The 27,468-nt window shown below is 35.3% G+C and overlaps 1 protein-coding gene across 2 annotated transcripts; it reads left to right on the plus strand.

Annotated features, from left to right (window-relative positions):
- Positions 1-1,092: 1,092 nt before the first annotated feature.
- On the plus strand, positions 1,093-27,391 carry LOC117780273 (cytosolic purine 5'-nucleotidase). Of its 2 annotated transcripts, XM_034616732.1 has the most exons (8): positions 1,093-1,229; positions 1,732-1,811; positions 23,806-23,879; positions 23,944-24,157; positions 24,217-24,363; positions 24,502-24,622; positions 25,798-26,820; positions 26,885-27,388. In XM_034616732.1, exons 1-8 carry the CDS (start codon positions 1,131-1,133, stop codon positions 27,020-27,022), a joined length of 1,896 nt encoding a protein of 631 aa, XP_034472623.1. In that variant the 5' UTR covers positions 1,093-1,130; the 3' UTR covers positions 27,023-27,388. The 2 variants fall into 2 exon arrangements, with proteins under 2 accessions (XP_034472623.1, XP_034472630.1); XM_034616739.1 differs by lacking the exons at positions 1,093-1,229; positions 1,732-1,811 and adding an exon at positions 7,504-8,362 and having other exon boundaries at positions 26,885-27,391.
- Positions 27,392-27,468: the final 77 nt, after the last annotated feature.

Raw genomic sequence — 27,468 nt, forward strand, 5'->3', positions numbered from 1 at the left:
TCCGAAATATCATACATACATATATCCAAAGTGACAAAACTGGGCTCAAACGAGGGCATCACAATATTCTAAGAGAAACTTGATCAGCTTTGGATTTTTTTTAATTTGTCCGATTTTTGTAATTTGGTCATGGGTGCAACAATACTTTTTTAAAATGTAATATCATTTAATTTTAATTTCTTAAACTTTTATTTAACTATAAATTTTAATATTGTTTTTTGTTTTAATTATCAAAATATCTTGCTAAAATTGCATAAATTTTGCAGTAAGTACAGGGTCTTTCACAGTCGACATCGCGACTGTAGCTTTTCCTACTAGTTTAATTTTTCTTTTGTGTTTGTTAATAACGACTTCATAATGAAGACGTTCAGCAGGTTTTTCAATCAGTAATCGGTCCTTTACCTGTACTGGATCAGTAATCAGTATTAGGTATCACACAACATTTTGTTATAGAAATATCAAAATGCAAAAAGTAGTCATCAGTTATCATGATGTTGATTGATGATCAAAGCTACCTGCTGAATGTCTCCAATGTTTACACGTCAAGTGTGAAAGTCAACGACTTTCGTGGTGAAAATAATTCACAGAGCTTTTGGCAACAATTAAACATTTAGTTTATTATATTTATTGTATTTATTTTTGTTTTCATGTCTTGGATAAATCTCAATTGTAAATGCAATCGCAGCTAAATACACACAGACATACACATACACATACATATGTATACATATGTAGAATTGCTATAGTTTTTTCGCTTTCACATGCGTTCGATGGCTTTTGTTAACTTGTCGCAAATGTTAAAGAACTTACGCAATGGTCCAAACACTTTGCAGTTTACTCGTAGCCAAACAGCAACAAGAACAACCAATTCCAAATCCAAATCCACAACATTAACAAGAAATAGAGCAGAAACAGACAAAGCAAACTCAAGAATAACAACAACAAGAAGCCAAGCACAAATTACAAATTACGCCGCCCAGCTGCGCCAACTGAGCAACTGCAGCAGCAGCAGCAGCAGCGACAGCGGGAGAAGCAACAACAGCAACAACAACAACAAAGGCAACAGCCAAAAGCAGAAGCACAAAGGAAAAAGCTGCAGCTGCGGCAGCACCTATGCTAGCTTAGGCAAAATGACAACAATGTCTCAAGAGGCTGCGGCCAGCATGACAGAAGCTCAGGCTCAGGCTCAAGCTCAGTTCGCGAGAGAGTATGATGACATGCCCTACCAAGTAAGTACGAAAGAGAATGAGGGAGCGAGACGGACACATATACATATGTTATGCATGTACGTATGAATATATGAATGTATAAGCGTGACACATACAGACTAACAGACATACAGACATCAATCAGCTGCAGCAAAGCTCATTAGCAAGCTGTGCCAATTGTGTCACTCATGCATACGCACACACACGCACACACACACATATATATATATATATATATATACATGCATGTATGTAAGAGCGTAAAAGATTTGCTCTGCCGATGTTCTTTTATGCACTTAATTGCTTTTACTGCACCGCCTTCTACTTAGCATCCACTTACAATCCAATCTCTGTCACATGCAATTTAAAGATGCTCCTTTTTTGTACTTACATAGACTTCTGCATCTTTGCATGTGTGTATGGCAGTATCTGTGTTTTCTTTATAATACTGCAATAATTCCATTTACATCCTCTCTCTCTCTCTCTCTGTATTTCTCCATCACTCCTATACGGGATAATGCAGTGTGAAATGAGCGACTCAGCGCCCAACACTCCCGGTCCCTGTTCGGTACCCAAAAAGTATTATCGCCATGCAGCCCACAGGTAAGTGCAAGTCAAAATTAACACACACAGACCCTCAGGTGTGTGTATGTGGGTGTGTAAGCATTATAAATACATATGGATATGAGTCGACTAAAAGACTCTTTTAAATTTGTTCAGTTTCTCATAACATACTTTTCAAAATTGGGAACTGTCCCGTATATATATTATAATTATAAAAAAGTCGAAAAGGCTATAGTCGAGATCCCGACCATAGAATACCCGTTACTTATTTCAATATATATAAAAGTACTTTATAGAAATTACTATCTAATAAAAACTACTTGTACCTTTGGTTAGCTATTACTACCGTTCTACTTGTCCGATCTTGCTGCGAATGAGTGGGATAGTCAATAATATTAATAGATAACGTAAATTGCCACAAAAACCGAATTATCTTCAAAACTCTATTCGTGGCGTTCTTTCGCGATTTGCGTGGGCGGGGGGCGGAAGGGGGCGTGGCAAAGTTAAAAAAAAACGACCTGTTCCAACGCCAATTTAGTCTGCGTGCCTTCTCCTTCTTACATACATACAAACAAACACAATATACCATTTTACTATTGTTTTAAGTAACGGGTATAATAATAATTTAAAATATATATAATATATTATATTATATATGTAAAACTATAAATAATAAAATATAAAAACAAAATTAAAATGTCTATAATTATTATTTTTCCGAAACGGTAGTCAGCCTTATTGATAAATTTTTGCATCTATTTCTATTTCTGCATTTATTTCTAATTCAATTTGAACTTCTTAAGAAAATAAATCTCTAATTGAAACTAGTTCCTTAATTTTACATGTAACTACTTTTAATTATCTGCCTTCTTTAATAGAACTTAGGATTTGTAAATTATATTATAAAATTCAACTTTGATGGTATCTCAATATTCGCATTTTCCTTACTTATCGTTACCTTGTCAACAGTATTGAGAATATGTGACGTCACGCAAGTAAAGGCGCAGACATTCGGCTGTTGGGTAAAGGGAAAGGGAGACCTTAGATGAAACTACGATTACTGCAAATAAACTCGACGTGGGGCTGACATTGAGAGACTTCTACATTGCTCATTAGGCTTTCAAGATTGACCCCACCTAGTTCTTATCATTAGCATTACTTATGTAAAACCTTGTTGTTGTTGTTGCTCATGTTGTGACTGTTACTTTGATTTTCTGTAACCTTTTCATATATACATAGGTGACATAGGTTAGCTTCTTTTGTGAAAAGTTCTGAGCAAATTTAACTATTGTCAAGGTTAAATAAACTTAAACTTTTCTAAACAATTTGCTAAGATACAAAGCTAATAATAATAACAAACTGTGATTATTGAATATTGATATCTTTGAAGAAACAAATTATCAGTTGAAGATAAAGTAAACATTTCAATAGATAATGATTTTAAATTTTTTAATGGAAAATTTAAATGACATTATAATAATGATACTTACGCGTAAGCTTGTAAAGCTAAAGCTAATTGTAATGGCTATTCGAATACTAATGATAATATAATACTTATGCTAATATTATGGTTAAATCTATATAATAAACAAACTCTAATGTTTAAGACAGTTCTGATGCTGATGTTAATGCCAATGCATAATGTTGACAATGATGAGCCAATTAATAAAGCTTATCAACATTTCTTCCAATTTTCATATTTAATTAGTAAATTTTCCACACCTCGAAATTCTCTCAGTGCCGTATCACATGCTTACTTAATGCTCTAGAATTCTAGAATTCTACATAGAGTAAGAGAGTCGCTGCTTTCGGGCCGTTCACGGCCAATGTCGAATGCAAAACACTGCTGCTACCTTATCGCCTTATCTCTGAGCACAGACGCTGAGAACAACAACAGCAACTACAACTACAACTACAGCTACAACTAAGTAAGCACATATGTATACGTACGAGTACATTCATATATACCAGGGACACAACAAAATAACAACGTGCAAGTATTTCTGATATACCATAGTTAAAAAAAAGCATGTTGATTTTATCATGTGGTTTATAACGCAGATAATAATACAAATTAAATATGTATTTGTAAACTCAACTTATTGTCATTAAATTTTTTCAATATTCTTTAGTTAATATCAATATCCTCGAATTATAGATTATAATCTATACAAATAAATTATTATTATTATATGTATTTAAACATGTATCACTATTTTAATCTCAAAGTCAACAATATTTATTTAAACAGCCATAAAGCGTACCAAAGATAGATTTGATAACAATTATAACTGTAAGTAAGAGTATTTGCACGTCGACTTGACTTGAAACTTATGATTTTTGTTATTTCGTTTGTTTAATTATAAATACACGTCTGTGAGAGAGTGTATATTTGTAAGTAAGTCACATATGTAAGTATGTAAGTATGAACTTATTTTTGTTGGTTCCATATTATCAACCAGTTTTCTGGGCGGCTTGTTTGCCGATTTTTGAGTGGGCACTTTGCCGAGTGTCAACTGCATTTTCCACCGAGTGACAGGTTGTAAACACACACACACACACAGGCATATACTCAACTAATATACATAGATAGATGACTATCTGTGAGTCCATCTGTCAGACTGTCTACTCTTTTGCTTTGGCGAGTAAGGCGTCTAACATTGACACACTACAGACAATCGGTTACTCTTTGTGGATGCCCAATTGAGTTTATCCCAATATTTGTCCTTTTTTACATTTTTTTATGAAATTCTTTTCAATTTATCGACAATTATGAGAGTAAACAAACAGATGAGCAGAAAATCAGATGCTTTCAATAAAAACTCTATTGATTTTTAAAATGGTTTTCCATGAAATACTCGTTTCCATACACAAAAATAAGTACGAGTATGTAAACAAAAAACTGTATGAGTACAGTGTGGAATGCGGGCGAATTCTGAATAATGAGCTCTAATTTTAGACATGTTTGTTATAAAAGTTGTCACTTTGAGGCTTAAGTACATATAACACTCGTGATAAGTCGGCGACTATTATGATCTAAAAGATAGTGACTCATAAGTCAAAAGCTACAACAATAAAGATACTAATTTCCGATGAAATATCTTCCAAAATATGTATTGGTTTATTTCCTGAAATACTCGCATTTTACTTTACCTGCTGAAAATTTATATCACTGCTGACGGCAGCTCGCGCTAGTGACGAAAGCAGCACGAAGGGTGCGAAAGGCGACTAGCAATATATACAGCTAATTTGGAAAATTTGCTACGACTGTCCGATCAGATCAAGCTATATACCGATCGAAAGGTTAAGTCCTAACTTACAAAATGGCATACTTATTCTTACTCACCTGGGTCATGAGATACGGGGGTGAAAGTGGGAGGGGCAATATTTAAATGATTGCAGCTAATGGGGCTGTTGGGGTCTTTTGGTAAACTTTTTTATTTTTTAAAAATTAGAATTAAAAAAATACGCGTCGATATATGATACCTCGATCACACAAATCCGATAACTGGTTCAAAAGATAAAAAAATTTTAAATTTTAAGTGGACTTCTTAAAATGAAATGAAAAGTCAGTTTGCTTGTTTGTCTGTTTGTATCAAAGTGCTAAAAAAGCTTAGATGTAGTGATGGGGATTTATTCCTTTTCGAGAATCTAGAAATGTTTGTTCTACGACTTAAAAAAAAAACGCTAGTTTAGCTTGAAAACGCTATTTCCCGCTAAAATTAAAACCCAAACAGTTTTCAAACCATAGAAGCTACAGATTGTCCTATATATCGTTGGAAAGGTAGTTTTGAGGACTTTTAGGCGTACCTTTAAACTTTTAGTCTAAAGTATTCAGGAAACATTTTACAGGTGAAATAAGGTTTTTTAGCTTACATTTTGGCGACAAAATGGCTCTAACGATTTTTGTTAAATTGCAATATGTTGTAAAACGTAAAATTTCGTTAAATTGGCATTCGGCACTGCTCAAAAAGTCTTTATCATGTTCGTGATAGCGCACCCATTTTGCGCACAACTTTCGTGTTTTTTTTTTTAAATTTATATTTTTATTTAAAAATTGTATATTAAACTTTATTTTGTTCGTCACAAAATTGGATATCAGTAATTTTGAGGCTGGAATATGTTTTCGTTACTAGACTTTTACCTTTTGTCGAGTTTTTTTTGTGTGATTTATATATTGGTAGTAAAACAAATCGATAAACAGATGGCAATCCGATATGGTACGAGTATAGCATTTTCATGTTAATACCTACATAGGTTAACATATGTATATATATGTACATATGTATGTCTATATGTAGGTAGATAGATAGACAAGCTGACTAGGCTTATAGAATATTTTTTGAGTCCACGCACAAAACAAATCAATCTTATAATTGGAAGTACAGTGGTTGCAGTATGTTTGGTCATTGTCAAGATACATACTCGTATATTTAACTTATTTCGAATTCCAATACATAAAGTTATTATTTAATTTGTGAATAAAACATCATGTTTTTGTGGTATTAAACTCTAAATTATAAGATGAGGGAAAACAGTTCGAAGGCACTGTCCTATAATTAATGTGGCCCCAATAACCAAAAATCAAAGCAATTTGACAGTCAAAGGTGTCAAAGCATTCAATATGATTTGCATATTCAAATAAAAATCTGAATGAATCCATGTGAATACATATGAATACATTAACTATTGTATAATCATACTCATAGATCTGTCATAAATACGTTACACGTTTCACATTTTAAAACGATAAAAAGAAACCCAAAAATGAAATACTAATAAAAAAAAAATATGTACAATAAATTCCGTTGTCTGTTTAGCGAAGTCACAAACCCACACTTGTGCATACGCCTAAAAAAACGATCCATGTTTGAATAGTCTTCAACATGGACTTGTTTTTGTTGGAGTTGTTGGCGTTGTTGTTATGTTGTGATGTTGCTTTTGTGCTATTTATAATTTCTCATTTGCTTTCAAACGCGTCTTTCCGACTGACACACTGAAATTTCCATTGGTCGCAGCTATTTTCGAGTGTACTCGTCTGTTCACTTTATGGCGTGAAGATAAAACGGGTAAAAGCAACACTCACCAGCTCACCGAAGATTGTATGCCCTACATTAAGTGGATCGTATTTATGTGTATGTATTAATGAATAGCTACGTACATACAAATATACATATATAGATACATGTAAGAATTTAAGCGGATTAAATTTATAACCTGACCCTCACTAATGTCAAAGTCAAAATGCCCTCAAGGCAAGAAGAAGAGAGGCAAGAGAAATAAAGCCCACAACACTTAATATTTATTGCATAAAAGGCATTAAAAACAACAACGACTCGAATCGTCTACGGCAAACAAGAACAACAACAGCACGAACAACTACAACAAATAGCACACAGCTGTGCTTTGTAAGTGCGCCTACTCTTTGACACGCAAATACAGAGACGAAGAGCTTTCGAGGAGAGCATGCGCGCGTCGCTCAACTGCGTTTATTCTCTCAGTTTTGCTTATTTGCCGTTTTGTAATTGTTGTCGTTGCCTCTGCTGTTATTGCTGCTGCTGTTGCTGCTGCTGCTGCTGCTGCTGCTTCTGCTTCCTTCCCATTTCTACAACGTTGCATTCGATGAGCGTCGCCGTCGACGTCGCCGTCAGTTGAAATTCGAACGTTGACCGAAATTGTTGTTCTCGTCATAAACTCTCTACACCGCAAAAGGCAAACCAAAATCCAATTGTTATTCTTGTTGTACTACTACGTACACTTGTATTTGTTATATTTTTTTTTTCGTGTGAATGTGCGTGTTCTCTTTCTCTTTCTGTTTTTGTTTCGGTTTCTGTGATAAGCTTTCAATGCTCTCAGCATAAATTGTCAAAAAGAGAGAATTACACAACAATAACAAAAACAATAATAACAATAGTAGTAGTAGTAGTTGTAGTAATTGTAGTAAGAAGCAGCAGAACTAAGCTTTTAGCTGAAGAGAAGATCATTCCACTCTGTGAACGCTGCTGCTGCGCTGTCATCGCATAGATTCGTTACGTTTCTGCCAACAGCTGATAAGACGCCACATTGCTTGTACTTGTTTTTGTTTTGTTTGCTGCTTCGGATTCTTTCCCTTTCTTCACATTTTGCACGCGTGCGCTCACTCGCTCTCTCTCAGCCTGAGCTGTGCTTTTTTAAAGAGCTCTGAACTCTCGTTTATCGGCAGCGACGCGACGTCGCAACTTAGCTGGCATTGCTCTTTGGCGCTTTTGGCTAACCAGTCGCAGTCGCAGTTACAGTAGCAGTAGCAGAGGCAACACCAACAGCAGCAGCAGCAGCAGCCAGCAGACGAAAATGTCGCTAACACAAGCAAAACAAAAACAAAATCAACAACAACAACAACAGCAGCAGCAGCAGCAACAACAACAAGAAGTGCAACCATCACATTCCAAAACCAAGAACAACAACAACAACATAAATTCCGGTGCACGCGAACGCGAACGTTCACAAACCATTGGCGAAACGGACATTGATCAGTCGGTGCTCAATGGCCTTAACCTGGCCGTCGATGGCACAAGCAACTATCACGGCCATAAGCGTGAGTTGGGACACAGGTGAGCAACAGCAACAGCAACAGCAACAGCAACTACGCTCTCTTATCAGCTATCAGCTGAGTTTGCAATCACGATCTCTGCAAATGCAATCGTTTCCATTGTGAACAGCTGCACTGCACGACGAAAACAATAAGCTTTTGTCTACATCACTCATTAGAGTGACCATCTTTCGGGCTGTCTTTGTTTTTGTCGGTCTGGCTGGCTCACAACAGCAAATTGCGTGTAATAATTAGATTGATATATAAATATTTATATTCATCTGTCTCTTTATATTAATGTTATGCACCTGTACTTCCTGTTAAGTCTTTAAACAAGAATATTGACTGATCTTTTGTTTATAAGAACTCAATATCTGATAAATACTTGAGATAAACGATCTTAATATTTCTATTTTTTTTAATTACAACAACGATAGAAACTTAATTAAAGAAAAGCTATTCAAAAGCGATTTTTAATATTTTATTAACGACTACTATTATTATCAGTGTTGCTAAACGTCACTAGTTACAGCATTGTCATCTATCGATTTAAGTCAAATGTAACAATTGGTTTGTGGCTTATTCATTCATACTCTAATCTTTAAGTTGCTTATCAAGCACTCATCAGCTATCTATCGAGCTTTAGCTTATATATTGCTTTATCTAATCTCTTTTTCATGCTTATTATAAACGCTCTATCCCAATTTTATGCGTCTGCCATCGTGCTACACTCTATCTGGAGATAGTTATTATTTCATTTTTTAGAAACTTCTGCAACTGTAATTGTCACTTTCACTTGGTTAGACGAAAGTCGTTGCATATTTTACGGCGCGTGTGTGTGTGTGTGGGGAGGGGTGTGAGACGAAGGGGGCTGGGGAGGTTGACAGCTCAGGTAACGAAGGTTTATGCGATTATTAAGGTGCCCTTGGCCATACGCGTATCTCAGCATCTTTCCCCTTCCACCATTCCTCACCCCTCACCACCCCACCCCACACCACACCACACCCCCCTTTGCCTGTTTTTAGTCTTAATTAATAGTAAGGCGCATGCTGGCATTTTGCCTAATTGCTGTCGTCGTTTAGTTTGCCGGCAACACGCGACGTATGCGCAATTTCGATAATTTTTCTTCTTTTTTTTACGTTTCTGTTTTTATTCTTGTCTCTTCCGACTTGTTTTGAATTTAGGCAATTAATGTAATTTTGCTTTGCCAGCAGCTAACTCATCTTCTCTGCTTATCAATTTTGATTAGCAGCAACCCTACTTCCTCCATTTCTGAATGCAGCCCCACTTTTAAACCATGTAAAATTAACATTTATGTTATGTTTTCGATTGTGAATTGGATTTTCACTTGGTCTCCCTGTCGCTACTCGCTTCCCCTATAAATAGAGATATGTGTATTTAGCATTCCTCCTTTCCTGCTCTCCAAACGGGTCCATTTTGTCGTTGAGTTGAGTCTTAAGACGTGACCTGTTCACCTGTTCAGGCAGAACACACACAATTGCAAACAACGTCCGGGAAAGTTGTCTTAAATCAAAAGGCTATATGCATAACATAATTCTCCCTGCCCCTGCCACCTTTGTGCAACCCTTTCGCCTACAAATGGCCAAAACAAGCGAAGCGATGCGACGTGACATTCGCTGTGGGTCACGTAGCCGAAGCTTTGCAACTTTTCGCCACACCGGAAACGGAAGAGCCCGCAATTGGAACTGCAGCAGCAGCGGCAACTGCTACTGCAACAAAATGCGGCAAGCTGCATCAGCAGAAAAAGTTTAATACAATTTGCATTTCCCTGAAATTTACATGTGAAATGTATTTTATAGTTTTAAAATTTTAATTTCCATTTTGATTTCTTTATTTTATTTGTTTTCGGCATTGTTAATTTATTTTATGCACATATAACAAAAAAGCTCCTTTCGAGCAACGTAATTATTTATTTTGTTATTATTATTATTGTTATTGCTTTTGCGGTGCTTGATTAAAGTGTTTTTTTTCAGTTCTCCGCACATAATATTATAAAGTGGCATTTAATTTATTTTAAATGGGCATTGTATTACTGTAAAATAAATATAAATGTAAAATAAATGTGTTGTAAATCTTTAACAGAGGTTACAAAATCTTTACTTTTAGAAGATAATTCTTCAAGCATAATATGATTTGAAAAATAATATATGACAGATACTTTATAATTAAGGAGTAAGAGAATTTAAAGAACTAGACCATTTTTTATAAGCCTTCAACTATTTGACTATTTTGTTTTTTATCAATCAATAGCATTGGTATGCCCTTGCTTTTAAATTTAATTTGTAGATTCTCAACTCAGCTACTAAGGTAATTTTTAGCTTCAGTGAAAAAAAGTGCATTTTAAAAATTAATTTAATTATTAAGGTCACATATCTGTTAAATATGCCATTAGACTGCAATAATTAACGAATTATGGACACCCCATTTGTTTGCATTGTCCTTAAACTGTTTTCATTTCCACAGATACTTCAATTCAGTTATTATTCGATTTGATTGTGTTGATTAGTTACAGATAAGCTAATCGTATGATTAAAGGCAAAATTCAAATTAATGTCGCAAAAAAGAAATTTCGATTTGCATAATTTCATTCAATATTTTATTTTTCCATTTAAATTGAACAAATAACTAGAGAAAATGCAAAAACAAACTAAAACAAATATCGAAATGTCACTTGTAATTAATTGCAGTCAAATTTATATTAGACACTTATGCAAATCGACAAGCCTAACAATAATACTACTACGAAATAATATTATTACAAATCCAATTTATTAAGAGTATAAAATAGGGACAGAAAGAGAGAGAGAGCGAATTTCTGTTTTATTTTTTAATGCACAAATTACATTTGAATGTGTATGTCATTTAAATGCAAATAACATTTGATGTAGCCACTATTTGCCACGCCTCCTCCGCCCACGCTAACCGTTATCCCAATGTCACGTTTACGACTATGTAAAGGGCGGAAACGAGAGAAGTAAAAGATGGTCGTAAAATCGGGATGCCAAAAAAACACCTCCAAAAAACTTGGCATTCAAAACCTTCAGCATTTACGTGCTCGTCGCGATTTGCATCCTGAATTTATATCGACCCAAGACAGAACAATGTTAACCGTGACAATAATTAAACACTCTGTAGATTGTCTTTTGAATAGTTTAATTTACCCTTGGCAAAATTAGATTAGTTAAAGGATGTTTTCGACTTGCTTAAAATATTTGCATAAATGTGTTTTGTGAATTAGATTAACTATATTGAATTGTTCTTGTCGCATTATTATCTATTAAATTGTTATAATTTTATTTTTTTCTGAAATTCTTTTTTTAGAGTGTAACTTATCTTATCATTAAGAAATTTCTCTTTCGAGTATTATCTGTAGAAATTACAAAGTTTCTATTCTTCTTTTATTAATTGCTTTTAAATGTTGAGAAATTCTTTGTTGTTCTTGATAAAGATGTTTCGTGTTTTTATTAAATTTGATTCATTAGAATGATAGAAGTTTAGTGAGGGCTGAATCTTTGTCTAATCATTTTATTAGTAAGTCAACAAATATTTTTAAGCAAACTTGATGAGACGAACAATTGATAAGCTGAGATAAATATTGCCGAAAATTTAAAAAATTGTCTGTCTTAATAGCATTTATTATATTGGCATTGACTGTATTTGATAAAGTATATTTAAATTTTTCATCAAATTTCAATGCTAAAAAATTCTTTAATTATGTTGATTTTTTTCAATTAAAATTTCACTCTATTATACTATAATTATAGTATAGTATATAGTCATCTAATCTTTAAAATAATTTTTTTTTTTTTCAAACATATTAAGTTTGTTGTTCATAATCTGCTTTTGCGTTAAAACGAATCTCAACTGTACTTGTTAATTTGCAAAAATCCATTTCTTGGAGCATTTCCGGTGCGCTTCTTCTGAATTATAATATTAATCATATTAAATGATTCTCACGCTGTTTGGAAAGCCACAGATATACAATAAATAATGAGATAGTTTGGCGCTGCTTTCCCCCAAAAAAAAGCAACAATTTAATTTACCATTATTTATTTATTTGATTAATCAGAGCTATGTCGCTCACTTGCTTGCTTTTGTCCAAAACGCAAAATCAAACGAATCCGACAGCATCCAGTGAATACTAAAAACAACAACAACAAGAACAACAAGATGACGCTTGACCTCGCTGGGGTGCCGTACCGTTACCGTTACGTTCATTGAGGGTTGGCAGCCCTTGCTGTCTAATTAACCCCGCCATTCACATTCTATGCCGCCCTCAATCAATTGACAAGCCGCACAATGCGCCGGTTAGATATTAACCCTCCCCCTTTCGTTCCTTTTCACCACCCTCCCCCCCCCTGTGACCCAAGGTCACACGCAATGGGCCGCCATTTGAAATTTGAAAGTGCGAGTAGCTCTATTTTTTGTTTTATTTTTGTTGATACTCACTTTTTTATTCACAAAACAAATGTCACACGCACCGAAGTACGCAAACTACCCGACCATCGAACTGTGAGCACAACCCACGTAGCTCTCGACCAACTATACTGATCTCTGGACAGGGGCTAAACAAGTTCTACATAGATAGAACAGGTCGTCGTCGTCGTCGTCGTCGTCGTCATCATCTACGATTACCTCGTTGTCGCCTCTTTTTTCAACAAATTTCGACTCAGTTTGGTTTCGCTTGGACGACGAGACACGACGCGAATTTCGAAAAATCATACAACCTGCTAATAATAATAAAAATTATATCCAAAAAGGACTCTACCATTTGGTGTGTGTGTGTTTGTGTGTGTGCTTAATTGTACATTGTTGTGTATTGCTTGCATTGTGTTGTGCATTTGATAATTTGCCCTAAGGATTAAAGCACAGCTTGTAGTTGTCCCTTACTTTGTTTTGAGATTAAAACATTAAAACAATAATAAGTGCTTCAAACACTCTCATCCAAATTCATTTCAGACATTTTTCTAGACAAAAAATTACGGCATTAAGGTTTATTTACACTGGAAGCGAAACGACCGCGGAAGGAAAAATTCCTTATAAAAAAAACAGCGAAAGATTTTTATATGAAGTTTTTCATTCTGCGGTCGTTTTGCTTCCAGTCTAACTTGCCCTTTAGAAATAAAACGAATTCAATGTAAATTATTTGTTATTATAACCAAATAATTATGTATCTATAGAAGTTTTAGAGAGTATAGAAAGTCTTACAAATACGCTTATAAATATTTATGCAATAGTAAAGAAAAATAACTAAATTCAATTCAGTCTTTTACCAGCTTTCAATTTCTTTTGACCTTCTTTGAAGTATTTTAGTATTTTTAGTTTTTATTTTTATTTTCCATTCCTCGCTAAGGATTCCAATTCTTTTCAGAAAGCTTCATATTTATGAACTTTACTTTTTTCATTGTTATTTTAGTTTTCTATTCCTCTCTGAAATACTTTATCTCTTTATTCTCTCCATTTTAGATGGTCATATTGCTTCAAGTTCTCCTTTGACCATCACTTACTCTTTAATCTTATTCGTTTATCCTTCAGGGCCTTAATCCAAATTGGCTTTCTCACTTGTCGAGCACAAAATTAAACCAGTTGTATTCACTTCACAATTTTTGTTGGCCAGAGTTAATGTTTTCCTGTGGTTCTTACTACCACATGTTTCCATGTATGCATGCGACTGTGTGTGCGTGCGTGTGCATGTTAAAATGTGTGTGTGTGTGTGTGTGTGTGTGTGTGTGTGTGTGTGTGTGTGTGTGTGTGTGTGTGTGTGTGTGTGTGTGTGTGTGTGTATATGTGTGTGTGTGTGTGTATATGTGTGTGTGTTTATATTTGTTTTGCTATTTAATTTTGTGGTTATGCTTATTAAGTCAATTATCGCCCAATTGTGCCGCCACTGATGCACATGTGGCGAGTAAGTGGTCCCAGATCCCAGGTCTATTTCCCCTCCTCCCACTACCGCTCTGGTTTCCCCTTCTCTCCTCGAGACAGAGACCTTCAGCTATGTGACCACAATACGACGGTGTGTTTGTTTGTAATTTGGATTTTAATTGGAGCATATACACATTCCCTGAAAATTACCCAAACGTCAAAACTCCTGTCAGCTCCCTTTTCCCTTTTCTCTTCTCCCTCCTCCTCCCCCCGCTTAAGCTGAAGTTGCCTTTGCCCCTGACCTTGTTCGAGAATTCAATTTGCTTGAGCCTTGGGGCTTAAATGGTATTTGAATGGGGTTTCCTGGGCTCTAATTGAATGAAGCTCTTGCCTACCTTGAATAATCATACATGCCGCAAATTGCAATGTACTTCAGTTGAATGAGTTTTGCCGAATGTGCGAAGTTTGCAATAAACCAAAAAAACAACAGTTAAGTCCTTGACTAGAGTGTCATCTACTAGATGATAGATGATAAAATGGCTTAATAAAAGGTACATTAACATCTTAATTTAAAGGATCTACGCCTTCTTCAAACCATTATTAGGTTAATGGCTGATAAGATGATTAATTAAAATATTATTTAACAATATGGCCTTCCAAATAGTCAAAATTTAAGTAAAATAATCTTTCGGATTATAAAATCTTTTGAGCTCTTATGAGCTCAATGAATCCCCGTGACATATGTATAAGGTAGAAGCCTTTCTTAAGGACTGTCGATTTTTAAATACAAATATTTCTATCCTAATCGATATACTATAGGTTATTAAATAGATATTGAATGAGTATTAAAACTATACAACTGGGACTTCATTTTATATTTGTTACCTTTCTTTTGAACTTTTGGATTTTACAAAAAAATACTTTCTGCTCCTTGCAAATATTTGATTTGTTAAAAAAAAAACAGTTTTAAATACCCAAGGTCTTGAACTACATACATAGAACACTGAATAATTTAACTAAATAATTCTGAAGCTGGCTATTTAAATCAGTGTTTATTTATAGTTTCCTGTATTTCCATTTGTCTTAATCAATATATTTGTTAGTTGGAATACTTGCAGAAGTCTTTATATCCGCCACTTTCTTTCTCTCTCTTCGCTTTCTGTTTTCTATTTTCAACACAGCTCTCAAGTACTTGAGACTGAAATAGTTTCTAGAATATCACTTTGCCAAGTCCAGCATAACTTGGAATTTTGCTGAAAATTGCTTATGAATTTCACAGAATTTATATTTATCTCAAGCCATTTCCCTATAAGAGTCTACTCGATTCTCTTGGATCAATGAAAATACTTCCGCCCCGGGCAACTGGGCACTTCTGCAGATGATGCTTCCTTTGACAAGTTGCGGCTCAAATTGCTTGCTGTGTTGCGTGTTTGTGCAAGTGACAAGCACAGGTAAACGAAAGGCAGTCAACCCAAGATACGTCCAGCTCACACGTGTCCAACAACAGCAACAACAACAATTCTCCAAGGCAGCTTTGAATGTCAGAATTGAAAACTGCATTTAATGACACTGTCATTGACAAAGGGAAACATAAACTTCAAACTGAAACTCAGCGCAATTTAAGAACAATGCGATTTATGACGCATACGCAGCGTTGACCACCATATCATCCACGTGACTCTCGTTGAATAGGAATTCTCTGTTGACATACGAGAACAGAACAATTATTCGTTTCCTTGCTTTAAAACAAATGTAATGAAACGGGATAGTTTTTTTTTGTGATATCACCATATTAAGCAGACTTTAAATCTAGGCTGCAAACTGGTTCGTAACCAAGCCGGTTCGTTTCGGGTTTTTCAGCAGTCCGAACCGGATCATGAACCGAACCCTTGCAATTATTTACTCCACTAACCGATGAAATTCATCTCTTTAAAAGCAGAAAATTCAATTAATTGCATTCGATTTAACAATTTATTGATTTGCAAAAAAGATTTTCGCATCGCTAGGTTTTTTTTTTAATTTTAAAAATTGAAAGCACATGCAATGAACCAAATGATTAAATTTAAATTCTTTAAAAGCTAAAATCAACATTTAGTACTCATATTTTTATATCTTAATTGAAAACTAGATTCCTTTTTCACTTAAAGACCCATCAAAGTTTTAAAGTACATTTGCTGTAATGAAAAATGTCACTTCAATTGAAGTTTTGTATTACCCGTTTTAATTATTTTAATGCAAATGTTTTATCGCTTAGTTAACGGTGAAATGTGGCTTTCAGCTTATGTTGAAATTGTTAATGTTGGGAGGTCTGTTGTTAGGGTGACCATATTTGATGTTTTACAAGCATTTCGTCCCTGGCAGTTGGACAATTGCGCAATTGAAAGGATATGTACATATGTGAAGTGTTGTGCTATGAATATGTGCTATTGTTCTGTAGTGACCATTTCCTACCCATGTTCATGGTAAATGTAATTGGCAACTGTGGCGTAGATTGTCATTATCCTGGATCAAATCAGACACCGCTGCAGAAACAGCAACAGCATTTGAAATCGCAGGCAACAGGATATGAAGCTATGAAAATACAAGCTTATTTTTTGCCAAGCTGTCGCCATTTCATGCAGATCAATTCACAGTTCGATGCAAGGATAACAGCAAAAACAGCTACTAGACATCCTTGCTACTCGTTTATCGAACTGCCCTTCAGGCTAAATATGAATGATGGAGACGGCGACATTTTTCTAAGCGTTCAGCTTTAAATTTTTGTTTACACTCGCTTTCGACCAAAGTCAATTCAAAAACAAAAACAATAACTGCCAGGCAAAACTAGCTGATGCTAAAAGTTCAAATTGTATAAGTTTTTTTATCTGTTTTAGTATTGTTTTTAAGTATTTACAATTTTCATTTTACTGTTACTGCATAAAGAAACCTTCTTAGATCTACGCACATAAGAAAATGATCCAAAAACCCAAATTTTCTTAGATTATCAAAAATGTTTAAACGAAAATATCATGTAAGACCATTTCTTATAAAACATTTCTCTAAAAGTTGTCATATTTTCAAAATAAATTATTAATTACGATTATTCATGTTCATATCCAGAAATCTATCTATTTTTTAAAACGCTCAAACTCAGTCCCATTTTGAATAGAAACTAAAGTAAAGTTAGTTTGATATCATAAAAAAAAGAAAACCTACTTTTAGCAATCATTTCCTGCTTCAGTCGTGTCCTGCTTCAGTTGCCAAGCAATTAAGCCTAAACAACTGCCAGGATCCTTCTTAAAAACAATCAAGGCCAACAATGCACCACAACAACAACAACAACAACAACAGCAATAATAATTACAAAACAAGCATAAATTGTTACAAAGGCAATTTTAAAGAGAAATTGCATAGTCCACTAACAACGTTAGCAACAACAACAACAGCAACAAGTCAGCAATCTCAAGTGGCAGCAAATGCTGCTTTGTTGTTGCAACTGTCAAGCAACAACAGCAACAACATCAACTGTAACATCAATAATAACAACAAAGAGAGAATAAAAATGCAACAACCGCTTAATTCGTAAGTGTGAAAACTAGAAACAAAATGAGAAATAAGACTTCAATAAGTGTGCCAAACTGAATTCAGCTTATTAGTTATATTAATTGATTAAGCAAATTCTTTAGATTTTCTGTCTGTTCTTCTCATCTCGACTAAGAGATACCCTGTGATCAGATCTATTAAAAGTCCTCGTATCTAAAGCTTTTGGATGATATTCCTAATTTTAAATTTATTTATTCGTATTTTTAAAAAATTGTTTTACAAAAATCTACTTAATAATTAAATTATTGATATTCATATTGTATTATATAATTATATTTAATCGATATTTAAATCTATATGCCTGCTACACATCCAAGGTATAGAAATCATATTTGTACCTTTCATACATTTATTGAACAAATCACAATTTGTTGCTTACTAAAAAATTCTGAATATCTCTTTAAAGATCTATCAGTAGTTGAAGAGCTAAGATCTCATCCTTAAACATTATCTTGTAAGAGAGAAACAATGGCAATGCACTTGACAATGAATTCGTGTCAAAATATGTTAATCTATTGAAAAACAAGAGCAACAACATGAAAAACGAAATAAATGAAAAGAAAAGCAGCAAGAACAATTACAAATGAAAATATTCAATGCAAATGTCAACAGCCCAATTAAAATACCAATCTGCGGCAACAACAAATGGTATGAGAAACATGCAATCATAGACCTCTTCTACTACATATATAGAGAATATATAGAATGTCTATAAGTATAGACTCGTATGCTCAACATATATAAATATATGTATACACTTATATTTGTTATCTTTTTAAACAGTTGCACGCTTCGCGATTTGTTCTCTGATGCAATTGAATAATGAGTTGAGATTTCAGCCTTATCAGGCAGCATAACAATAATATAAATATGCATGTTTTCGTATATTGAACTATACATATATATTGAAATTGGAATAACAAGGTTGAAAATCGATTGCGCACTTTCTCACACGATCGCTGATCAACAATTTGAATAACAAAGTTTTGACTTTACAATTGACGCATCCATAAAACGACGCCAATTGCACTTCTTTGATGGCCTGTAACTTCCAGCACTGAGCTATAAACATTGCTCATACGCAATGTTGTTGCCAATTCAAAGTACATACATACATATAGTTAGATATATGTATCTGTGTGTATGTGCTAGTGCGTAGTTGCCACGTTTTTCACATTTCAGGCGCTTGTGAAATTTGACAATAAGTCAAGGTCCATAAAAAATCGAAATAGTCAGGAAATGTCAACAACAACATTATAAAAAATTATGGCCAAAAACAATAGAGCGTATTGTCTATATGTGGATATATGGATATACACATATATTATTGATCATTCAATTTCTGAGGGTATAACCTTGCATTGATTCAATATGCTTAATTGATTGTAGCTTATGTCAAATTTTTAGGAGTAATGATAAGCTTTAATGACATTAACCCCTGAAACTAATAATTTCAGTAACTCTTAAATTTGAAAATCGCGTTCAATTTGTATTATTCTGTATTCTAAATAAACACTAACAAATAAATAGAGCGAAACGCGTATGCAAAACCATGTAAGAATCATAAAACCAATAATTAACAAGTACTCTTGTTATTGTTTACAAATCGGTAAAATGTTTTCAAATCATGTTTTGTGCGAAACTTTTAACTCTGCATATTTGCAATCTCATTTATATATCCCTTTAACTAATTATTGCAAACGCGCAACGTGTACAAAAATAAATCCAATAATTTATGGCGTTGCAATTTGTTGAGTATATTTATAAATATATATGTATATATACATATATATATGTATGTAAATTTATACATATTTTCCTTTATTTTTATTAATTGACGCGCAGACTGTGGTAAAAAAATAATAAGCAATCAACAAAATCAGCAAAATTAAATCGTAAGATTAGCGACAATTTATTCACATTGATTGCTATTTTTAGAGGATCTTTCGACAGGGTCAACAGGCGCTATTCGATGTCAGATTAACATAAATATATGCAATATATAATTTTATATTGACGTAGTAAAAGGGGAAAATTGCAGCAAAGTGTAAGTTGAAAATTGGCAACGTCGACTGAGCGTACAATTAATAATTACCGTTTTTTTTTTTTTTTTGGGGAGATTTCGGAAATATTTCAAATTTGCAGCCGTCTCTCGTATTCGTTGACCCCCTTCACTTGGTATGGGAGTGTGTGGATGTGTGTGTGTGTGTGCATGAGATTTATGCACTTTGTTCAATTTGGGTTAAACAACAAGCTTTCTCAGCAGCAGCAACAGCAACAACAACTACAAAAATTGTTGTAGCAGCGGCAGCAGTGACAAGGATGCAACTTTTCGCTTATTTGGCAAATTTTCAAGTGAAGCAAATTGAAAAAGGGACAACAAAATAAATAAACGCACACAAACAAAAATACTAGTATGTCTGCCAGTAAAAACAACGAGATTTCGAAAATGTCCAAGCATAAAAAAGAAAACAGCAAGGGAAAACCGAAGTACAAATATCCTAGCTAGAATGACTTTAATTATATACGTAGTAGTAAAGCGCCTTGAAAGCATATGCAAGATGAAAGAAATGCTAAACAATAACTTTACGCCGAAAAGACAGCTTACACCTGTTCGAAACATATGAACGTATACTTAATTTACGTATACTTGAGCAGGCTGTTAATTTTTAAAGCTGCTTGATAAAGCTGACAAGCTCGTTACATGTGTTGTGAAAGCAACCATAGCCTCAAAACAGCAAGTGAGCCGCCGTCTCTAGCAACTCGATTGCTAATGACTTTTGCCGCAAATGGGCGACATCGCCAGTGGGCGTGTCTCCGCCACAGAGCTGTCAGTGGAGAGGGGGGCAGGGCGGGATGCACAACAAGCTTTTTTTTGAACACTAATTGCTGGTCACAGAGCAGACAGCGGGCAACCGCATCGAGTACTCGATTTAAGCATCGACCAACGGACAATTTTAAATAATATTCTCAGCTATTCATTTTTTGTGCATTAAGTTTAGTTTTCGCATCGAATGTCACTTTGATATGAATTGATTTGATTTCGTTTGCATTTTATTTAATTCCATTTAGCACTGCACTTTTAAAGCGCTTTGATAAACTTTTGACCCGCCCCTGGAGCAGTCAAAAGAGAATGAGTTGCGTATTGCAATTTGCGATTTGCGATAACAAAACTCAATCGACACGAGTCAATGGCTGTTCAATAATGCACTTACTATATGTACTTTATTTAAGAAATGGTCGTCATTGAAATCTATTTATATAATTAACACGTTTATCGAACCAGCTTTTAACTAAAGCTTTTATAGTTTCCTTAATTTGACTTCATAGAAGCTCAACGAGGACATTTACTTATTGTTTTTTTGTGTCGGTTGAATGCTAACTAGATTGACGCATTTTTATGTGAAATCGGTTAAGAAAAAACCAATCTTTTTTCTATACTCCAGTATACTGCTTGAACTAATATTGGCTTCTCAAATAAGTTTAAATGAAAGAAAGAAAAATGCAGAAAGTGATGAATTCAAAAATTAAAAACAATAAATATGTATTCAAAATCTCAGATTAAATATATTTAAAAAATGTTAGCCATAAATTATGCTTTCATGTAACACTTATTTTGAACTTTTGTATTTAAAACTTTAATGCAATTGTAATTAAAGCTAAAGTTATAGTTCTATATTCAATAAGTAATCTTCTGAGTTTCTTATCATAAATTCCATTTATAATTATCTTCCAAAAACACCTCTTTACGAGAGTGACGACAGTCATTTCATGCTTCAAAATTTCTGATATAAAATTTTGTGACGAGCAATATTCAATTTAATAAATAAATTTAAAACAAAATTAAATAAATAATAAATAATAAAAATTGCATGTATTGCAATATATTGCAATTGATCGAGGTATCAATCGACGCGTATTTTTGCATAATATTAAAATATAAAACATTTTTCCAAATGGCCCCAACGGCTCCACCACCTTATCTCATGAACCACTTGAGTTAGCAAAAGTTTTACCATTTTGTTAGTTAGGACTAAACCTTTCAATCGGTATATAACTCGATCTGATCGGACAGTCGTAGAATATTTTCCATATTAGCTGTATATACCCTGCAGTAATGGAGGTGGCGATTGGCCATGCTTGAACTACCTACCCCACTACTTCCCACATGGGTACTTACTTTACTGACCCTATGGTAAGCGAACGCCGAACCACCGAGTGCATGGGTACTTACTTTACTGACCCTATGGTAAGCGAACGCCGAACCACCGAGTGCATGGGTACTTACTTTACTGACCCTATGGTAAGCGAACGCCGAACCACCGAGTAAAAAATATGTGCGCTCGAAAGCGAAAACGAAACGTAACGGATTAGCATCACATTTGTTTTTGTTAATTTGCGAATAGGACATAGATGACCGAAAAAAACATAACTTCGATTATGCTTTCTGTCGCTGTTTGTTTATGAATTTACAAAAACAATTGTGATGCTAGTACCGTTTGTTTTCGTTTTGCTTTCTGCTCTTTTGCAATGATCGAACGCTGTTGCGTTTGCCGGTTGACCAATTTTGTGAGAGCATTGAAGTTGTTGGAGTGCAGCAGAAGTGTTGGAGTGCAGCAAATACGAATAAAGTGTAAATTTAATTAAAAAAAATAAAACAAAAGTGACTTATATAAATTAACAACAAAGGTACGACAATAAAATAACACTCTAATTAAGAACACAATATGTATAGTGAACGGCATATAAGAAGACTTAAACAGCAACAGAAAAAAAAATATATAGACAAGTTAAATAGTGTCGCAGCAGAAGAAAATGCGCTTGAAAAGGAACAACAAGGCAACAATGACGGTGAAATCGAAATGGAAGTGGTCGAGGAAATAATAAATTCAAATAATATTGACAGTGAAAAAAATAACGAAAGTGACAATAATAATAACTTAAATGACGACTTAAAAAGATGGTTCTTAAAGCATAGGCCGACCCGTGACTGTGCAATCGACTTAGTTCGTATATTGAAAAAAAATAATTTAGATGTCGCCCCATTTTACACATACACTTCGCCAAAAAAAGCAGAAATAACAAAAATCGATGGAGGTCTTTATTTACACATTGGCATTCAAAATCAAATTAATAAACTTTTGACTTCAATTATTTGTAATGACAACATAATTATTGACATTAACGTTGATGGCATTCAATCAATCAATTTGGTAGAAGGGACTGGATCAGCTGAGGACAATCTACGAAAGGCCTTGCAGCTGCAAAAAAAACGCTATTTTAAGAACTCCAGTTGCAACAAAAACAAAATTGAACATGAAAACAACAACAACGTATAAATAATAACAAGAATATATATATATTAAAATAATTAGTAGTTTTATTTATTTTAGCTATTGGATATTGAAGAAAATAAATGGAATTTTAGATAATAAAAAAATTGAATTATAAATTATTTAAATTTTTACTTTTGGGGACCTATTTCAGCACCCTTGGGTACCCATGTAAGTACCCTTCTCATGGGTTCCCATATCACCACCCCTAGCATGGGTACCCTTTTCATGGGTACCCATGTAAGTACCCTTTTCAGGGGTACCCATGTAAGTACCCTTTTCATGGGTACCCATGTAAGTACCCCTTTCATGGGTACTCATTTCACTAGTTCGTGGTAAACGATGTGGTGGCGATTGACCCTTTTTGCGGACATTTCATACAAAAAACGAAATGATGAAACGCATTGCTTAGGGTTAGCAAAGTAAGTAGAGGTGGCTCCCTAGTAAGTACTTATTTCACCAGTTTCGAACTAGTGCCCATTACTGAAGGGTATTGCTAGTCGCCTTTTGCACCCTTCGTGCTGCTTTCGTCACTAGCGTCATTGATAATTAATCTTCTGAGTTTCTTATCATGAATTCCATTTATAATTATATTATTTATAATGCTGATCAATTGTTGTTAAAGCATAAATGATACCTATTAAATAAATCTCTTTTTTTGTTACAGAGTATTTGTGAACCGCTCGCTGCATTTGGAGAACATTAAGTACTATGGCTTTGATATGGACTATACACTGGCAGGTGAGACTTATCTTTAGCCTAGAAATAGTATTTATAAAAATTAATAATCTCATTTTATTTTTAGAATACAAATCTCCGCAATATGAACAGCTGGGATTCAATTTGGTCAAGGAGCGACTGGTGTCCATGGGTTATCCAAAGGAGATCTTGCAGTTTGAGTATGATCCAACATTTCCAGTGCGTGGTCTCTGGTTCGATACTCTTTATGGCAATCTCTTGAAGGTTGATGCTTATGGCAACATTCTGGTCTGTGTGCATGGCTTTGAGTTCATCAAGCAGTAAGTTCAGTAATCTATCCCAAATTTGACTATTATGCTACAATTGCTCTCCCCTTTAGTCACCAGGTGTATGAACTGTATCCGAATAAGTTTCTCAAGCTAGACGAGTCGAGAGTTTATGTACTGAATACTCTATTCAATTTACCGGAAACCTATTTGTTGGCCTGTCTCACCGATTTCTTTACCAATAGCAGTGACTTTGTCCGGTGAGTTGATTGTCGAATCGATGCAATATTCGACGCGCTGTAATCCTTACTTTCAGTCTGTCTGATTGTATAATATTTATATATTTATAACTTTAATTATCCACCCTATCGATCGATCTCTTTCTCTATACTCTACAGCGTTGAACGCGGCATCAAAGCCGGTGATTTTTTATTTACCTATAAGTCGATTTTCCAAGACGTGCGACGCGCCGTCGACTGGGTGCATTCCGATGGCGACCTAAAGCGTCGAACCACACAGGTAAGTGTCCCAGTCTTTTCCGGGTCTGAACCGAACCTTGTAAAGCCGGTTCGGTTCGGGTACTTAAGCAGCCTGAACCGGATCATGAACCGAACCCTTCAAATTTTTTACTTTGCGAACCCGAACCTAAACCGAACCGCTTTCCAAAATTAAAGGTTCGGTTCGAAAACAAATAATTACATAAATTTTGTGGTTTTCTAATATTACGCAATTATTTGAGACTTCTGATTAAAATAAGTCATATTAAAATTTTCAAATAAATTTCAATTATCATCAACATTTTATTTCTTAAAAAAATAAAAATTAAATTGGTTCAAAATTTAGAGAAAAATGTATAGCAATACAATTTTTGTATAATAGTGAACCAAGGTTCGAATCTAAACCTTGGGTTCAGGGGGTGTATAAACCAATTCCGAACCAATGTCTTGCTCTATGGTTCGAACCGCCGAACCGAACCTTTAACAAAATATTGGAGGTTTGCAGTCGTGGTTCTTTTATGTTTAACATATTGAAATAAGTAATTGGGTTCTATAGCCTTTCTGACTAGTTTATACTAAAACTTGATTTTCGACCTATCGTTTCTATGGCAACAATATTATATAGTGGACTGATTTAAACCAAATTTGGTTGGGATGTATAGGACCAGCCCAAAGGCATGTTCTGTCAGATTTGTTGAGATATCTCAAAGAAATTTTTCATACTAAAACTTGACTTTCGACTTATCTTTCCTATAGCAGCTATGTAACAAAGCGATTCGATTAAAAAATTAAAACAAACTTGAACTGTACACGGCATCCAGGAAACTACATACCAAGTTTGAAGTCTCTTGCTCTTATACACACAGTCTTTGAGATCAATAATATATATACGTTATGGGAACTGCCACGCCTCCTTCCGCCGGTTACATATTTTTAATGGGCACAGGGTAGAAAAAATGTGCAAACTTGCAACTGGTTTACTCATCTTGATAAAGAAAATCCATTTAAAAGATAATTTCGGAAATTTATGGAAATGCTCACATACTTCTTTGGGAATTTAAAGCAGCAGGGTATCTCGTAGTCATGAACTGCGACATGGGCGTTTTATTTTCGGCTATTGTGAAAATTGCAAATAAGAGTTGATTTCAATGAACATGCAAGTAACAATTAGTGATCCTTTTGTCGTTCCATCCTCAGAATATGGCGTACTATGTTAAGAAGGACAAGCGCCTACCCACGGTCCTGTCCCGTATCCGTGAATCGGGAGCGAAGCTCTTCATGCTGACGAACAGCGATTACACGTATACGAATGAGATAATGAGCTACCTGTTTGATTTTCCGCATGGAGCTGATGCAGATGAGCCGCATCGGGATTGGAAGAGTTACTTCGACGTGATCGTAGTGGATGCCAGGAAGCCGCTGTTCTTCGATGAGGGAACCGTGCTGCGACAGGTGGACACGAAAACGGGAGGATTGAAGATTGGAACACACATTGGGCCATTGCAGCCGGGTCAGGTTTACTCCGGTGGATCGTGTGAACTGTTTACCAAGTTCATCAATGCCAAAGGCAAGGATGTGCTCTATGTGGGCGATCACATCTTTGGCGATATTCTCAAATCGAAGAAGATTCGGGGCTGGCGCACGTTCCTCATTGTGCCGGAGTTGGTGCGGGAGCTGCATGTGTGGACGGATGAGTGTCAACTGTTTGCGGAGCTGCAGAATCTGGACATTAAGCTGGGCGATCTTTATCGTGATCTGGACTCGAGTGCAAAGGTCAAGCCGGACATATCGCAGCTGCGCACCTGCATTAGAGATGTGACCCACAAGATGGACATGTCCTATGGCATGATGGGCTCCCTATTCCGTTCGGGCTCACGCCAGACCTTCTTCTCCAGCCAGGTGGTCCGATATGCCGATGTCTATGCCGCCACCTTGCTCAATCTCATCTATTACCCATTCTCCTACATGTTCCGTGCTCCGGCCATGTTGCTGCCCCACGAGTCGACAGTGGCCCACGATCAGGCCCATCAGCCTCCTCCACCGGGGGCATCTTCCTCGTCGTCGACAGTCATGGAAGAGGCCAGCTCCAGCAGCTTCAGCATCAGCAGCACCGCATTCAAGCTCAACTCAGCTGTGAAAGCGATCGAGGAGCCGCTGCCCGTCAGCAGCAATTCTGCAACGGTTACTCCCGTCAAGGATGGCAAGGATCTGCATCGTGCTGTAAGTGATTGAAAGCATCTCTCTATTTCCACAATCAGTTTCTTTAATCCTGCTTCATTAACAGAGTTCCATTGTCCACACACGGCCATCAACGCCCACAGTGGTAACTCACACACACGACGAGGATTACTCCGAGGAGGAGGAAACCGGCAGCGGTGCCGAGTCCGCAACGGAGCAACAACAGCGTGATGCCTCAGACTAAGCATCGCTCCGTCTCCGCCTCCGCCTCCGTTAGCGCCTCCTCTTCACCTCTCCACCTCATCCATCCCGTTTGGATCAACGAATTTTCAACGCTGTTTCTATCGCTCTGCCCCGCGGTGTGGCAGGTCTACCTAAAGGATCGTTGCAGTCTCCTTTTCAAACGCGCTGTAATATGTGAGAAACGTGCGATTTCTTTTTTTTTCGATTTTACACATACAAATATATAAACCTATATACATACATACATACATATATATTTGTGTAACTTATATATATACGTAAAGCTATATACACTAGCGAATTGGTTCCATTTGCTTAACAAATAAATAGAAAGTGTATTTTTTTTTTAATAAAAATATAAAAAGAACAAAGATATTATAGAACTAATTATTTCGATCTTTGGAATTTCAATGGCCAGCTTTATTGAACTTCCAACTTCAGGAATTC

Source organism: Drosophila innubila, chromosome X (genome assembly GCF_004354385.1).
Source record: "Drosophila innubila isolate TH190305 chromosome X, UK_Dinn_1.0, whole genome shotgun sequence".
In the NCBI taxonomy this organism is placed as follows: domain Eukaryota; kingdom Metazoa; phylum Arthropoda; class Insecta; order Diptera; family Drosophilidae; genus Drosophila; species Drosophila innubila.